This window comes from Haliotis rufescens, unplaced genomic scaffold, assembly GCF_023055435.1.
Source record: "Haliotis rufescens isolate VD_foot unplaced genomic scaffold, xgHalRufe1.0.p SCAF_3, whole genome shotgun sequence".
NCBI classification, from domain to species: domain Eukaryota; kingdom Metazoa; phylum Mollusca; class Gastropoda; order Lepetellida; family Haliotidae; genus Haliotis; species Haliotis rufescens.
Genome location: NW_025964001.1, coordinates 21,149,968 through 21,167,180, shown reverse-complemented (window position 1 = coordinate 21,167,180; position 17,213 = coordinate 21,149,968). Strand labels below are relative to the sequence as shown.

At 40.7% G+C, this 17,213-nt stretch overlaps 1 protein-coding gene across 2 annotated transcripts; it reads right to left on the bottom strand.

Moving 5' to 3' along the window:
• Positions 1-4,192: 4,192 nt before the first annotated feature.
• On the bottom strand, positions 4,193-13,443 carry LOC124137082 (U11/U12 small nuclear ribonucleoprotein 48 kDa protein-like). 2 transcript variants are annotated; one of them, XM_046503236.2, is made up of 9 exons: positions 13,372-13,443; positions 12,363-12,509; positions 11,229-11,345; positions 9,954-10,017; positions 9,546-9,578; positions 8,645-8,824; positions 7,290-7,414; positions 6,520-6,641; positions 4,193-5,782 (listed from the first exon to the last, which is right to left on the bottom strand). In XM_046503236.2, the coding sequence occupies exons 2-9, from the start codon at positions 12,504-12,506 to the stop codon at positions 5,119-5,121; spliced, it is 1,449 nt and encodes a 482-aa protein (XP_046359192.2). In that variant the 5' UTR covers positions 12,507-12,509; positions 13,372-13,443; the 3' UTR covers positions 4,193-5,118. The 2 variants fall into 2 exon arrangements, with proteins under 2 accessions (XP_046359192.2, XP_046359191.2); XM_046503235.2 differs by lacking the exon at positions 13,372-13,443 and adding an exon at positions 13,197-13,325.
• Positions 13,444-17,213: the final 3,770 nt, after the last annotated feature.

Genomic DNA, 17,213 nt, shown 5'->3' with positions numbered 1-17,213 from the left:
ATAAACAAAGTCAATTCTTAAAAAAATACAGCTTTGTTCAGATATACATTCCACAATAAAACAAAAAGTATTAAATATTTGGATGATTTGAAAGTTAATGTCAGGGGTTGTTGAACTGTCAACCATACGTATATAGGCTCTTATTGATAATGGGAACATGCTTGAAATAAATTAAATTTCTGTGTCGACCTAATACAGTTATTCCAAACATACAAGTCAAGAAGAAAACTTGACTTTCTCCGAGTGCAAACACATATATGCTATTGTACAGAAGTAGAACTGATTGCCTATCATATATCTAAGATTGTCAACACTAAACAGCCTACATAAATCTCTTATCTGTGCTAGTCGTGTTGGGCTATGATAGGTAGAGCTTTGTTTGTCCAGCGACGAGGTCAGGGAGCGGGGCAGTGTTTACACTAGAGACATCTCCTTCAACTCACTGTAGATAACCCCAATACTCTACAAACACACTTATCTCCCCCCATCCCCTCCCCCTAGAGGTGCTGGACAGGTCAGTCAGTACACCTGGATCTAGGTCACCAACACAATGCATTCTGTTCATCAGGAGAACTACACATACTGCACTGTCAGCTACCCTTGGAAGGTATAAATAAATATGCAAGCCAGCATAAGGCCTGACAGGTTTTTGTCTTGCCCAACATGGCAAGACGCAACAGTACCACGGGTACAGAAGCTCACCTTTATTCAGTTTTGGTTTGGTTTGTTGTTTAATGCCGCACTCAGCAATATTCCAGCTATATGACGGCGGTCTGAAAATAAACGAGTCTGGACCAGACAATCCAGTGATTGATATCATGAGCATCGATCCCCGCAATTGGGACCGATGACATGCATCAACCAAGTCACTGAGCCTGACCACAAATTTGATATTTAGGAGGAAAACTCCTTTTTGCGTTCCAGTGACAAGAAATGGCTCAGACACGGTTCATTGCCACGGAATATCACACTCCCGGTACCATTCAAATGATGCAAAAACTAAGGCGTATCACTCATCAATTTCATTACAATATTGATGCATGTTAGGTTAAAACGTCTAAAATGTACATATTCATATCCATGTTTAGTCCAGGTGAAGAAGTTCAGAGAAGTTCATATTTATTTGATGTTAAGTTGAAACGTGTATAAACATATTTTTATTCCGACTGAAAATTGGGATTGGTAAACAAGACAAAGCTTATTTTGATATCTTTCCCTATATATAAGTCAAGTAACAGAAGAAAGGCAAGGTGTACACATTATAACACCAGATGTATCTTGGTGGTCAGTTATCAAGCATAATCAACAGTGTCCGGTCTTGATAGAATGGTGGGATTATAGACAATATATATCATGTGTTTAGAGTATCAAATAAGTTTAAATCTACCAGAATTTGTTATGAAAGTATAGACAGATAAAAGAATTTCTTGATATAATTCAGATGATAGGCCTTCGCATCCGTTTAGTATTGTATAAATATCATATCCTTTTAGGTAAAGGATAATAAATTGCTTTTTATTTGATCATAATTGTGACAAAGAGTTAGTGAGTGAGTGAGTATGGTTTTATGCCGCTTTTAGCAATATTCCAGCAATATCACGGCGGGGGGACACCAGAAATGTACTGCACGCATTGTACCCATGTCGGGAATCAAACCCGGGTCTTCGACGTGACGAGCGAATGCTTTAACCACTAGGCTACCTGACAAACAAACAAATGATGTTGCGGGTCTTCATAGTGACAACGAGGGCAGCTTGGGCTGTCAGTTATAAATCTTTTGAATGTGTGTCTGTTTAGCCTGGTTAAGGTCACTGCACCCAAGTCTGTGGCAACAGTGGATGATGAGCTTTAATTTGTATTAAAGAAATGTTTGTAATTGTACGTGCATGATAACACATTTCGAAAATTTGAATATGAGCCATTTGATTTAATTTTTTTCTATCCATCAAATAACTTTCAAACCATTTTAATAATGATCCTTTAATACCATAACTATCTAGCGTGTTTACTCATAACTAATAACGTTAAAATGTTTAAAATGTTAAAATGTCCATATTCATAACAATCTTCAGGTTTGTTTTGATCTTGCTAAGAGCTTTATCAATTATCACAACTAATCTATTGATTTGGCACCTGGTTACCAACAGCAAAATTGGTGTTCGGCTTTCCCAGAACTATCTGAATTTTTTAATTTGGCGTTCCCGGCTCATAACCCACTCAGAGATAGAATGCTGACTCTCGGGTAGACCAGTCCTTGTTTTTGTCCCCTTAATGCCAAGTACTAGGCAGAGCAACAACAAGTACCATCTTCTAATGTCACTTGGTACTACACGGACAGGGCATAAAACACATTCTTTCACTTCCCGGGCAGAGCGTATCCACTAGACCATGGAGACTGTCCAATTAAGGGGTGAAAAAGGGCAAAAATTGTCATTTTGTATAAATGACATAATACCCAATACCTGGAGTCTCCGAACATGTGTTGAATGACCTCATATTTGTAGTACATGTTGTATATATTGACATATTCCCCTAGTATCTATGTCTCCACTCAAAGTCATGTGAAGGGTTGACACAGTGGACAATATACAAGGGAGGGAGGCTGTAAAGGAGGACCAGACGTACAAAGCCACAGTGAAGGGATGAGAGAGGGAATACACTGTCATTTCCCCATGCAGTTGAGGAAGGGGGAGAGAAGGGATTCAGGTGTTGTAGCGGATCCTGCAAGACACAATAATAGATAGTCTTTGGTAAAGATGCAACACATTTCCTGCTCCTTAGCATAATGAATAAATGGAAGCTGATCAAAAAGAAACAGATTGACAACATATAATATATTGAACACACGTAGGGACTTTAGATATTTTAAAAGAAAGCTGAGAGAGTGAGTGGGTGAGTTTGGTTTAACGCTGCTTTTAACAGTATTCCAGTTATATCGTGGCGTGTCAGCTTAATGTGGGAGGAAAGCCCGAAGTGATGCAGATCTTAGACGTTTACCACTTCGGTGAAACCCACGAGCACGGGTATGGTATTGACAAACCTAGAAACATAATAGGGGCGAACCGGGATTCGAACCCACAATCATAGGTTTCTGGCGTGCCCAAGGGACGCAACTCTGCACAGCGAATCACGGCACCTTAGACGACTGGGCCACCCGTGCCCCCGAAAGCTGAGCGATTTAGATCTGATAAATTAGTGTACCATTTGAATTGTGAGTACTTTTTAATTTGATTAATCTAAATGAAGAGACTGCAATTCCATATATATTCATACAAACCAAAAGGGACTCCAGCACTATTTGTGTTTCTTTGTATTATACAAGCAAAAGTCAATAAACTGTTTGCCTTGTCTGGAAGGACAGGCGTTTCTAGTTGAATATCCTATCATAAAATCTCAATTTAATGCAGTTTGCAATCCTATTTCATAAGTACTATCATAATAATCTGGGCTAAGCATATCACCAGTTGACAGCATGAACATCGAACAACATTATCACAATGAAGCACTATCAGCAATGTGCCCATCCTAATTAGTTCACTCTCTAAGACAGACATAGGATACTGGGGACCTATTCTAACCCAGATAAATTTCTCATGGTTGCCATTATCAGGTTGTAAGATGAAAATTTTTGTTATGTTTATACATGTATAGCTACTTAGCTAGTATTGTAAATGTTGATACTTGTCAAATTGGGGGGCACGGGTGGCCCAGTCGTCTAAGGCACCGTGATGCGCTGTGCAGAGTTGCTTCCCTTGGGCACGCCAGAAACCTATGATTGTGAGTTCGAATACTGGTTCACCCCGATTATGTTTCAAGGTTTGTCAGCACCATACTCATTATGTTATATGTTGGAACGTCAGTTACTCTTGTAATGTTCAGGGGGCACGGATGGCCCAGTTGTCTGCAATTCACTGTGCAGAGTTGCGTCTCTTAGGCACGCCAGAAACCTATGATCAAGGGTTCGAATCCCACTTAACCCCAATTATGTTTCTAGCTTTGTCAGAAGCATACCCATGCTTGTGGGTTTCACCAAAGTGGTAAACATCTGAGACCTGCATCACTTCGGGCTTTCCTCCCCCTGACATGCCGTGATATAACTGGAATACTGTTAAAAGCACTGTTAAACCCAACTCACTCACTCACTCACTCACTCACTTGTCAAACTACAATACATAACATATATCGTGATACATCAATAATACAGTGTAGTTTATTGCTCCTAATGGTATTCATAAACATTTCCAGGATTCTAGTACCAAAACACTGCCACACAAACTCTGTACTAATGGCACAGTAGGTGTATAGATCAATAAGTTTAGTTTTCATGTTCACCAACATCACACCGAGTAACTGCACAAAGGGAGATAATATTAAAAGGGAGATAACTTCCAGTTCATCATTAACCTCCTACACAACCACCATCTAGAACATGAAGAAGTGACTGGGGGAAATCATAGCAATATGACTGAATCAGTATGTGCATCATTAACTCTGCAAATACACTGTTACTATGGCTACAAGACTCATAAACTCCATGTCACAGATTCATTTAAAATATATATCTTCTAATACTCACAAAGTGAGTTGAACTTGCATTGTCCCTTAAATTAAAACTTAAAACAGTTGTACAGGACTAAATCAGTTTACAGGAATATATCAGCGTAGAGAAAAGTAGCTGTTCAAAGAGTTTGAACTCAATGTTATTGTAAACTTCAAATAGAAACAAAGCCACAAATAGTTACTTGGTCAAAACCAAATAGGAAGAGTAGATGCCAGGTCTCTATTAATAAGACATGCCACATCTAGGAAAACAGTAAATAATGAAAAATCTTGCAAGGTATGTGAGGAATATTGTATTTCACACAAATAAGGAAATAGTTTGTTCAAAACCTCCTGTTGGAGAGAGCTTCATTTGGAATGTCCGAGGCTCCACTTTATCCTGTCACAAGACAAAAAACAGCAACTTTGTCTTGTAACCAACGCTTCAGAATGAATATTTGTTCGAATTATTTATTCAGTTACATTTTGTCATTTCCATTCATCTCACAGCATCACATAACTTCATCCACGAAGCAAGTTCTCTCAAACATACCACATGAGTTTAGTTGGGTATGATCGCTATTCACTGGCCTCTACAAAATCCGACCCTCGCCTATGCTTATGCTTGTGTTTATGCTTGTGTTTATGCTTGTGCTTGTGTTTCCGGGACCTTGTGTGCTCTACATCCAGAGTGTCAGCATCTAGCTCTCCATCTTCTATTCCCACTGACGACACTCTCGATGCCACCTCACCATCATCTTTAGCATTCAACATTTCCCTTTCCAAAATGTCATAAGCATCATCTCCCTCTTGTCTCGATGCCATCTCTCGTTGGTCTCTCCCGGTCTTCCTCTCCACCCCGGGCCCACCCTCTGTTTCAGAGTTGATCTCCATCCCTATAGCCCTCCCAACCTCATCCCTCCCACGTGAGCCTTCCCGCCCCCGAGACTCGCTCCTATCGTGGGACCGACGTCGGCGCTGGTGTTTGCGGGACGATCTATCGCGGTGATATCTCCTACGGTCATCCCTATCTTCTTCCACTCTTCTGTGTCTACGTCCCTCCCTTTCTCCATCATCCCTCTGACATCGTCTCCTCTCTCTGTCTCTACTCCTCTCTCTGTCTCTACTCCTCTCTCGATCTCTACTCCTCTCTCGATCTCTACTCCTCTCTCTGTCTCTACTCCTCTCTCGATCTCTCTTTTTCTCTCGATCTCTTTCTCTCATGTCTGGCACATCTGCTAATCTAGAAAGAGAATTAACAGTGGATGACTTATTGACTTATCAAGACTTGATAATTCAGAAATATTTGCAGCATGGCAAGGAAAACCTAAATAGTCCATCACACAATCTACTAATGCTTGGTTAGAAATTGTGATCAACCTCAGAGGAAAGTGCTAGTCCACAAAGAAATGTCACTAGTCCTTCCTTAATGTTACCATGGTTACCAGGACCCGCAGACGTATGTTAGAATCAAGTCAATAATGTGAGCAAACAACAAATCAAGGCATTGTGTCAGGCTTTCTCAGGATATGATATACATCTCAGTACAGTCATTATACAATATAGGACAGAAAACATACAGATTAGAGATTCCCATCCTGCTGTATTTGTTTGTCTATTGTTTAACACCACAATCAGCAATCGAGTCTGGGTTAGACAAACCAGTGATTGATATCATGACCCATGCCCTTTGTGTACAATGACACACAATTGTAAGAGTGAATATTATCCTACCCTATTTTTCATCACGGGGATGAAATTCTCTAGTGTCAGGATGATTCTCCCTAGTGAATTTGAACCCATACCAGTGTGTTTAATCCTATAAATACTCTACTCTAGAATAAAACTTCCCCCGGGATAATATTTAGGTAGGATATAATCCTTGCTTACACAATCACCCAACCATCCCACTGGATCCATCACGTCACCTCTTACACCTAGCATAGACTGCTGGGGACTCGGGGCAAGGGGGCAGTGTACCTTGAGCTGGAGGACTCTCTCTGTGGCTCCTCCTTAGCACTGTCCGAGGTTTCCTTCACCGACTCCTCAGTCTCCGGACCACCCAGCATCTTGATCTGATTCTGTATCACCTCACGGATAATCTACAACACACACAGTCTGTGCTAAATACGTTTGAGACGACTAACCCGAACTTGGCTCATGGCACCATTTTTAGTAGGATTTAGTGTTATTAATATGTGGACTGTCATTGTTAGCTGAGCTTACAGGGTTGGCTGGTTTGTTGTTTAATGCCGCACTCAGCAATATTACAGCTATATGACGGCGGTCTGTAAATAATCGAGTCTGGACCAGACAATCCAGTGATTGATATCATGAGCAAGGATCCATGCAATTGGGATCGATGACATGCATCAACCAAGTCAGCGAGCCTGACCACCCGATCCCGTTAGTCACCTTATACGACAAGCATAGTCACCTTTTACGGCAAGCATGGGTTGCTGAAGACCGATTCTACCCCGGAATCTTCCCAGGTTGCTGAGATTACTAGTCTGAACATAGTAAGTTGCAGACTTGATGCAGTCAGTGAGACGGTTGGATAATACGCTGCTCAGTCAATGCTTTGATATGACACAGAAATGAACTCCAGAAATCCTCCTCCATAGTTTGCAATATTTGTCAAAGTGATTTATATGTCATAATTCTCTCACATTCAGGTATTTTAGGGGAAATAATCTTTAGAATATTCTGTAAACTAGTCTGGCCTAGTTATGACATGAAATAATCTTCACCTCAGTGTAGGACTTCTTCGTGATGTGAACATTTTTGGCCCGGTATGACTGTCTACGCCGCTTCATGTCTCGTAATTCAGCCAGCATCTCGTACTTGTTCTTTGGCTTGTCCTTGTTCAAACCACCTGCAAAAACAGCCGTGACATTCTATACTGATCATGTTGAGTTACAGCATCAGTTGATTTACTCCAATACTAACTAGGTCAGGTAGAGCGAAGTGAATGAGTGTACAGTGTAGAGGTGCAGTTCGTGGTATTGAAAGCAGCATGTGACTACTTCGGTCAACCAGGGGTTGATAGCAAAGGTACTCTCACCCAGTCGGCTCTGTGTGGATTTCCCCTTTTATTTTCCTGTTACTGTCTGATTTCTCCACACAGCCAAGAGGAATACTGGGTAAACAACATGTTTTGGAATTTGATTTTCCATACCCACAGTATATAAAGCTGACATGTTAACACAAACCTGTTTCAGTGTCTAAAAGCCAAAGAGTAAAATTTGTAAAGAAAAGAATGAGTTTGTATTCCTTTTAAAGGAGAAAATGATTATGTTTTTACAGCAGACTTTTGGTAATTTTACCGCAGAATTCGACTGGGTCTGACAAACTCAAAGTATTGACGAAGATCACGGGTAAGAAGTATGTGAGTATGGTTTTATGCTGCTTTTACCAGTATTCCAGCAGGGGGACACCAGAAATGGGTGTCACTTATTGTACCCATGAAGGGAATCAAACCCGGGTCTTCAGCCTGACGAATGAACGCTTCAACCACTAGGCTACCCCATCGACCCTTATGGATAAGGAGTAATCGTCCATACAGTTTGGTTTCCGGGCTAACAGCATTCAGACTAACATGGTTTCACTGTCAACATTTCTAGGCTACTGATTTAGAGATGTAATCGAGTATTATCAGAAGTGTTGATTGTATCATAAGGACGTAAACATAACTGACATAATATGTGTGTCTATTGTTTAATGCCGCACTCAGCAATATTCCAGCTTTATGACGGCAACCTGTAAATAACTGTGTGAGTATTGTTTTATGCCACTTTTAGCAATATTCCAGCAATATCATTGCGGGGGACACCAGAAATGGGCTTCACACATTGTACCCATGTGGGGAATCAAACCTATGTCTTTGACGTGACGAGTGAACACTTTAACCACTAGGCTACCCCACCGCCCATGTCAATAACTGAGTCTGGACTAGACAATCCAGTGATCAATACTATAAGGAACGATCCACGCTGAAGGGGTATGTAGACACAAATCAACCAAGTCACAGATCCATTAAGTCACCCCTTACGACCAACATAGGACCAAGTCTTTCACAGAATCCTCACAGGAACAGATATAATACCTTTCTTCACGACAGCCTGCCAGTCGATGGTGAGGAATTCATCCTTTTCCACATTCAGCAAGTCGTTGGCTGGCTTGGCTCTCTCTGCCACATACTGATGGATGGCAAGGCGTTCACTCGGGGAGAAGTTCACCATGTAGTCCTCTTGACTCACCGGCATCTGACGTGGGCCCTTGGATGCTGCAACAGTCACACCTGTCCTTGGTAACAACAGGCTTAGACGGCAGACACATCTGATGTAACCACTCACTCACAATTCTGATTCAGACAGACATTTAGTGTAACAAAACAGCTGTTCCATTTGAAAAAAATTAGTCAGGCATCGGGTTACCTCCCTTTATCGGCTTGTCGACCAGTCACTTGAACGCGAGACGGATTGCGCAGTTTCGAAGAAAGTAAACATGTTTCAACACGATAGCAAACGGGTGTGCGTTGGTGTGAGTGAAACATTTCATATATTTTGTAACTCTACGATGAATATGCTTTTAGAAAATACTACATGTAAGTTTCTGAAAAATATGTACATAGGAGAAAATCGCTGTCAAAAACAGAACATTTTTGCACATTTTTCTCCGAATTTGACCATTTATTATTTTTCTTATGACATTTTATTCATCTCATACGATAACAAGTATAATGATCTATAACTGTACTTAATTTTGTGTTATTATTTTCATTAATAACACTTGTAGAGACATCTCGCGTACACGTTACGTCCTCTACTGCTCACAGTCATTCACTGCCGATTCCCTCCCCCTCCCTCCTACATCCTGAAATATACTGTAACAGTGCCACTTGGAACAGTTTCTGTTATATCACAACATGTCAGCTTACACTACTCTTCCCCCATGCGACAGTTGTCTATTGACATCATGAATCCACCAAGTATCAGTACTATTACCTGTCCAAACTATCTTGTTGATAATCTCTGCATCTGAAAACAACAAACAGAGACATGGTTACTCTGCAAAACCCCAGTTTGCAATACACAACACTGCACAAAGGCTACATTACTTATTCTGGTATAATCTGTGCTAACAGGATTAATGTCAAAGAATAAACATCTAAAAAACTTTTGACAGGGATAACCAGAGAAGTCATTCTATCTAAATGTACACTTGACATTAGGGCTGGCTATTGATATTGATAATAGAGATCGATAATCACTAACTAAATATTGATAAAAATAATTAAGCAAATATGCAAGAAAGTCCCCAAAGAAATCAACATATTTCACACCACTGGTGACTAGTGACACATTTATGAAAAAAACCAATGGTACATGAATATCATGTCACGTCATGCTCACCTAGTTTGATAGGCTGGACTACAGAGTTCTCTGGGACAGGGGGTCCTTTCAGCAACTGGAGATGCTGAATGATGAACAGAACAACCCGGTGAGTGAGTTGGGTTTGAACAATTTTCCAGTTATATTGCGGCGTGTCAGCTTAATGTGGGAGGAAAGCCCGAAGTGATGCAGGTTTCAGACACTTACTTTGGTGAAACCCACAAGCAAGGGTATGGTGCTGACAAAGCTAGAAACATAATTGGGGTGAAGCAGGATTCGAACCCTTGATCATAGATTTCTGGCATGCTTAAGAGACGCAACTCTGCACAGTGAATTGCAGACAACTGGGCCATCCACAGATCCATGCCCCTGAACATTACAAGAGTAACTGACGTTCCAACACATAACATGTCACACTCACCAACAAAATTGTACAATAAATAATGAAAAAAATAAAAACGGCAGAACGATCATGATCAATAGTTAAAATACTGCTGGAAATTATGACAATGCATTAAAAGTATTCTATTCTCAATAGTATGTAACTATCAGTCTGCTGATGAGCACTTCATGATAAATCATTTCCAAGGTTACCACTTTACTGAAGATTGCAAATAAATTCAATTCCTAAGATCTTTTGTGATTATATTGGTGAAACATTTCAAAAAACAACTCTGGATATATTGAAAGTTTATTAATAAAAGTGACAATGTAATATATTCAAATAAAAATGTTCGCTTATAATTTCAATACCAAGTTGTAACACAGTTTGGAAGAAACTGACCTTTGACAAGTGTTTACTATGTGATATACCTGAATGGAAGTTACTAAAAGAGAGCAATGGTCAACAAATACATGATAGAAACCATGATGTATGCCAGGTCGCATATTGTAATTCAAATCAATATGATTCTATGTGAAAAATTGTAATTATAAAAAGCAGCATAACATTGGCATGAATGACCACAATGTTGGGCAATGTATTAACTGTGATAGTCAGACCTGCACCATGACTGTGACATATCTAATATATGAAAACAAACTCAGCATAAGAAAAAAAACCTTCAATATGTTCAAGAGGAGAGAAATGTTTGGTCATCATTTTGAAATTTCCGAATCAATCCTCTTAAGCACATTCAGGTGTCATCATTGCTGGAACAAGCATGTGAAGTTTCAGCTTCATTGGTGGTTTTCTGACAAGCAGGCCCTGACATAAGTTCACTAGACTTTCAGTCAGGTGAGCTAAAAATTAAATGTTTTGAACATGTTGAATGTGAAAGTGATGACAGTGATTACCACTTCCTCCTTGGGGCATCCCTGAGAGGTGTACTGACACACTTCTGTGTGTTTCTTCAGAGAAGAGGCTGGCATAACATGGCCACTGTCATAGGGGCAGACAACTCCGTCCTCCTTCTGAAATGTGAAATCACAAATTAACTCCACAGATACTGGGGTAATACTTATTTTGTAATGTAACAAAGAGGGCTCAGTGCATTTATGTCCTTATCAATCATAGGAGCTGTAAGCATGATAAGTGTAGCCATTTCTTAGTTTCGTTACTTTGCAATGAGTAATTGTGACACAATACAAACATAATAAAAAGTCTTATCATCATTATCATGGTTTTGTGTGCTAAATCGGAAGCGCTCTTTAACTCTCCAATATCATCATTATTGAAGCCAGAGTTTGTTTTTTCACAGATGGGATATAGTTGGACAGTTAAGGACTGAAGCATGATCTGTGAATCCAAAGCTAAACAACATTTACTCACTATTCAATAGTTTATTCAATAGTTTTATTCACAAGTCATAAAATATGCTATGCATTACAACTGTGCAAGGTATCATGACTAATATATAGAGGTTATCACGCGAGTGTGTTTGGGGATGGTAAATATCCTGCATTAGGAATAAACATTGTATTTAGCGAGCCTTGGCGAGCTAAATACATCGTGTTTATTCCTAATACAGGATATTTACCATCCCCAAACACACAAGCGTGATAACCTTTTTATCATATAATGTCATTCTCTAAAGTTGCCCAAACTTATAAAATGCCTTAGCTACGTCACAGTTAGACACTGATTTTCAGTATATTAGACTGTTCTTTTGATAATGATAGCAATTATTCCTGTAGTTTATCCAGATTCCCGATGGTTAATTCTGACTCGACGCCATGTTTGTTTATAAACAGTGAAAGTAATCCCTACTTGACCTTTTGATATTTGCATCTCTATCTACATATGACCCCAACGGATATCGTTTTTATCCGTTGGCCTTATCCTGCCGAGAAACCTACCCATTATATGATAAATACAGATACAGGCATTCTAGCCTATTTGCTAAACAAAATATCAGGAAGATAGTGCTATTGTCATTATATGTGTCATGTCTGTAACATATCTTTCAACAAAGTTCAAAGCACACTTACCTTTGCAAAATGTTCTGGTGTCCATGACAGTGTTTGTAGTAAAGATGAAATCTTATCTTGGTATTCTGTGATAAATTCCTTAAGATCTTCCACATACTTTCTTCTGTCTGTAATGGTCTCCTTGTCAATTTCTGTGTCCTCCATCCCCTAAAATATCAGTAAAACATTTAACTAACAGTATTGTAATATTTTACCATCATCAGCAAAACATCCAACATGTCACCAAAACAGTACCAAGTGAACATCATAAATTAACATCAGCAAATATTCCTGTATCAGTGAAACTGCCCCCGCATCAGACATTATCTGTATCATTGAAAAGAAATGTTTGTATCTGTAATATTAAAACACCTCAACATAAAAAAATTCAAAACATCCATGCATTAGTAAAAACACTCTGTCTTCATAGCTTACACACCACAGACACTCCTAGAGATAAAATCTCATTTTCTTCCATTATAGGCTAGAGGTTCTATATTATCTACATAATGGGACAAAGTCTGAATGACAACGTATCCAGATAGAATACAGGAAATAATAATAAGCTGATCTAACACACAACACTATGGAGAATTACTGAGAAATGTTGGGGTTTAGGAACCTATAGTGGCTGAAAATCGGAAACTTGTAAGCAGATGATCACATACTATTCTTCACTTTTCACTGCCTGTGACACATGCCTGAAAAAAGCATTGTCTTTAAACATGTGAAATTGATTGATACTCTGTACATTCATACAAATTGTAAATGGTAATATCATAAGATAACAATAGTAAATGGGACACAGGAAAGGCCGCGTCTGAGGTTTTGCCTATTTCATATTATCAGTATTACTATTAGCAGAGAAAAGTTGCAACGAGATGACTGCTCCTCTGAAACAACCGATGAATGATTGAATGAGATATCATGCAAGGCTATTTGGGTCGCTCTGAGTATGAGCGCTTCTGGCTCTTTGTGTACGTTGAATTAACCACTATATACACCGCTAGTCTTACGCATACTTATGTACCGTTCATCAGGAGTAACATAGGAAACATGCCCTGCAAAACCCCGCTTAAGCTCTTCACAACGTTACAGATATTTACCATACGTTATACGTGAGTTCTGCAGTGCGTGGAGCTTTGTTGGCAACGGTCATTACAAAAGTGAAACAGGAAAACTAGACCGGAAAACATGTTGCTAAGAACTGCCTAACTCGAACATAGATTTATATATTATCCTTTGTGATCTAATATGAATAATGCTGACAATACTATATTTCTTTGAAATGATAACAAACTATTCCTATACACAGTTTCAGTTCAACATGTTTTTGCATGGCTAGGCTAAAGACACAGAGTTGTAATTAAAAAAAGAGAAATGTGTTTACTGAAGTTGTATTTGCTTTAGTAGTCTGTCTCACAGACCCAAGCGAACAAATTAAACAAGAAGTCCAACTCAAGTTTAAAATGACTGTGCAAGTATAGATTGCCTCAGCTCTAGGAAATTTAGAATTGTTCTGGGCTAGGCTACTTTTTTAATTTTATTATTTTAATTTTATATAATCTTTATAGTCATCTGCACATAATTTCTGAGGTATGTGTATTGACAAAACTAGCCAATTAATGTGACAGGTTGCATGGATAAAACCTTTGAATTAAACTTTACTGTATTGTTAAAACTTCCTGTGAAGCGATTGGACACCTCCTTCAAAAACCGGTGAAAACGGTATCCATTAATTAATAAACGAAGGCTGTAGTTTAACGACAGTGAATATACCGCTAAAATCTTATTCGAATTAACAACTGAAGTATAAAGTAAGGGTGTAAGGAAATATAAGTAAGATAAGAGTGAGTCTATATCTGTAGGACATTGTGAATGAATATTATGCAGTAACAACTGGCATTTCTACCCGTGTTTGAGAATTGGCATCCCCTGACATTCCACACACAAAGTTAACTGACACTGTCAAGACATGTATCATGGGCGGATACAGCTTTTTTGAAAAGGGGGGGTGCACAATTAAGATCTATTTATTGTCTTTGGTGGTAATTTATACGTCACGTAGGTAGGCTTATGCTGTAATAAAGGTAGGTTTCAATGTGGTAGAAGTTAGCGGTAGTTTCGTAACCGCTCATGTTTAGAAATTAGATTTGACAATTATGTAAATTGAAAAAGTCTGCATTTATAAGTTGTGTCAGACATTGGCTAAGAAATCCTAAACTATCGTGTTTTTAACAGCATATCGAGAAATGGTTTCAGCACGCCATGCCATACAGCCTTACCATTTCAACTTCATGCGAAGGTTGAGACACTGATTTTGCGAAACAGGCTTAATTTCAGACTAATGTATCCAGAGTGGTTAAGTTTAAAATTAGCTAAAGTTGTTTTGTGTATTGGGACTTAACTGTCAACAAATAGCTCATTGTCTCAGTCCATCGTCCAGATGTGCCTATGTGTAGTAGGCCTCACTGTCACAGGCCATGGTCCAGCCAGGCCTGGTATAGTAGCCCTCACTGTCTCAGTCCATGGTCCAGACCTGCCTATGTATAGTAGGCCTCACTGTCTCAGTCCATGGTCCAGACCTGCCTATGTATAGTAGCTCTCACTGTCTCAGTCTATGGTCCAGACCTGCCTATGTATAGTAGGCCTCACTGTCTCAGTCCATGGTCCAGACCTGCCTATGTATAGTAGGCCTCACTGTCTCAGTCCATGGTCTAGACCTGCCTATGTATAGTAGGCTTCACTGTCTCAGTCCATGGTCCAGACCTGCCTATGTATAGTAGGCCTCACTGTCTCAGTCCATGGTCCAGACCTGTCTATGTATAGTAGGCCTCACTGTCTCAGTCCATGGTCCAGACCTGTCTATGTATAGTAGGCCTCACTGTCTCAATCCATGGTCTAGACCTGCCTATGTATAGTAGGCCTCACTGTCTCAGTCCATGGTCCAGACCTGTCTATGTATAGTAGGCCTCACTGTCTCAGTTCATGGTCCAGACCTGCCTATGTATAGTAGGCCTCACTGTCTCAGTCCATGGTCCAGGCCTGCCTATGTATATGTAGCAGGGCATGGAGTGATCCCAAAGATGATATCCTTACCTTGTCACCTTGCTGACGGGGTTAACCTCTTTGGTCATATGGACAAGGCGTCAGACCTCTGATCAGAAGGCCCGTGGTTCAAATTCCATCACGGGACTCGGAAATTCAAAGGCCGCTACATTGGCGCCCAACGTGGGGCTGAGCACGTTCATATCAAATTTGAGCAAAATAAGTCTCAGTAACCTACTATGCGGCCCGGGGCGTGCCTCATGTTGACTTGGAGTATGTAGCAGGGTGTGGAGTGATTCAATAGATGACATCCATATCTTGTCAGCTTGCTGACAGGGTTAACCTCTTTGGTCATGTGGACAAGGCGTCGGACCTCTGATCAGAAGGCCTGTGGTTTGAATCCCATCACGGGACTCAGATATTTTATGGCTGCTACATATAGTTGGCCTCACTGTCTCAGTCCATGGTCCAGACCTGCCTATGTATAGTAGGCCTCACTGTCTCAGTCCATGGTCCAGACCTGCCTATGTATAGTAGGCCTCACTGTCTCAGTCCATGGTCCAGACCTGCCTATGTATAGTAGGCCTCACTGTCTCAGTCCATGATCCAGACCTGCCTATGTATAGTAGGCCTCACTGTCTCAGTCCATGGTCCAGACCTGTCTATGTATAGTAGGCCTCACTGTCTCAGTCCATGGTCCAGACCTGCCTGTGTATAGTAGGCCTCACTGTCTCAGTCCATGGTCCAGGCCTGTCTATGTGTAGTAGACCTCACTGTCTCAGTCCATGGTCCAGACCTGCCTGTGTATAGTAGGCCTCACTGTCTCAGTCCATGGTCCAGACCTGTCTATGTATAGTAGGCCTCACTGTCTCAGTCCATGGTCCAGACCTGCCTGTGTATAGTAGGCCTCACTGTCTCAGTCCATGGTCCAGACCTGCCTATGTATAGCTGGCCTCACTGTCTCAGTCCATGGTCCAGACCTGCCTATGTATAGTAGGCCTCACTGTCTCAATCCATGGTCCAGCGCCAACGCAGGTTTGCTTGGCATGCTTTAATGTAAGCAGGGTTAGCTCCCCTTGGTAGCTCGCCTGTCTTGGGAGGCTCGCTTGGGTTTCGCGGTTCGTTTCGAGTGTTGCCAATAAATATCATCAAGTCTTTACCTGTGTCCTGTCGATGTGTGACAAGTGTACAGTTCCTCCTAACCTAACTGGCGTGGTGGCAGCGGGTTTGAACTCACGTCTAACGAAGCAGGCGACACAACGAACTGTAGTACTTGCATACTTTCACTGAACGTGATCAACAGGTCAGGCGGTAGAGTGCCTGGATAACGCAGAGTAAACAAGACTGTCATTATGGCCAACGCTCAACGTGCCCCGAAGCAATGGTGCCTCGGTAAGATTGAGACTGTAAATTCTTTCGACGGGGCAGTCTGGCATAAGAAAACTAGGGCCACGCCACTCAGGGGCATGACTGACGACGGGGAAGACGTCCGTGAAGCTGTTAGAAGAACTGCAAGATAAAAGGTTAGCAGTTTGGAGCTCATGCTCGGCCAGATTGCCAATTATTGTCCGATAATTTCACGGAACACCATAATAAAATCCTCAACGTCAGTAGATGCCATATGGCATGCCATACGCCTACATTTCGGGTTCCAAGCAACCGGCGCTCATTTCATTGACTTTGCCGAAATCAAACTTGAAAATGACGAGAGACCGGAAGATTTGTATCAGAGACTAATGGCTTTTGTGGAGGACAGTTTACTCCGCCGTGAAGGGGGAATAACCCACTATGGCAATGCACCTGAAGAGGACGAGGAATTGTCAC

Bases quoted from the DNA above. Each gene is read 5' to 3' on its own strand.
- LOC124137082 (XM_046503236.2), bottom strand. From the start codon at position 12,506: ATGGAGGACACAGAAATTGACAAGGAGACCATTACAGACAGAAGAAAG. The intron at 9,579-9,953 runs GTGAGCATGACG...TGTTGTTTTCAG, and splicing joins AGTCCAGCCTATCAAACTAG to ATGCAGAGATTATCAACAAG. The intron at 8,825-9,545 runs GTAATAGTACTG...TGACTGTTGCAG, and splicing joins CAACAAGATAGTTTGGACAG to CATCCAAGGGCCCACGTCAG.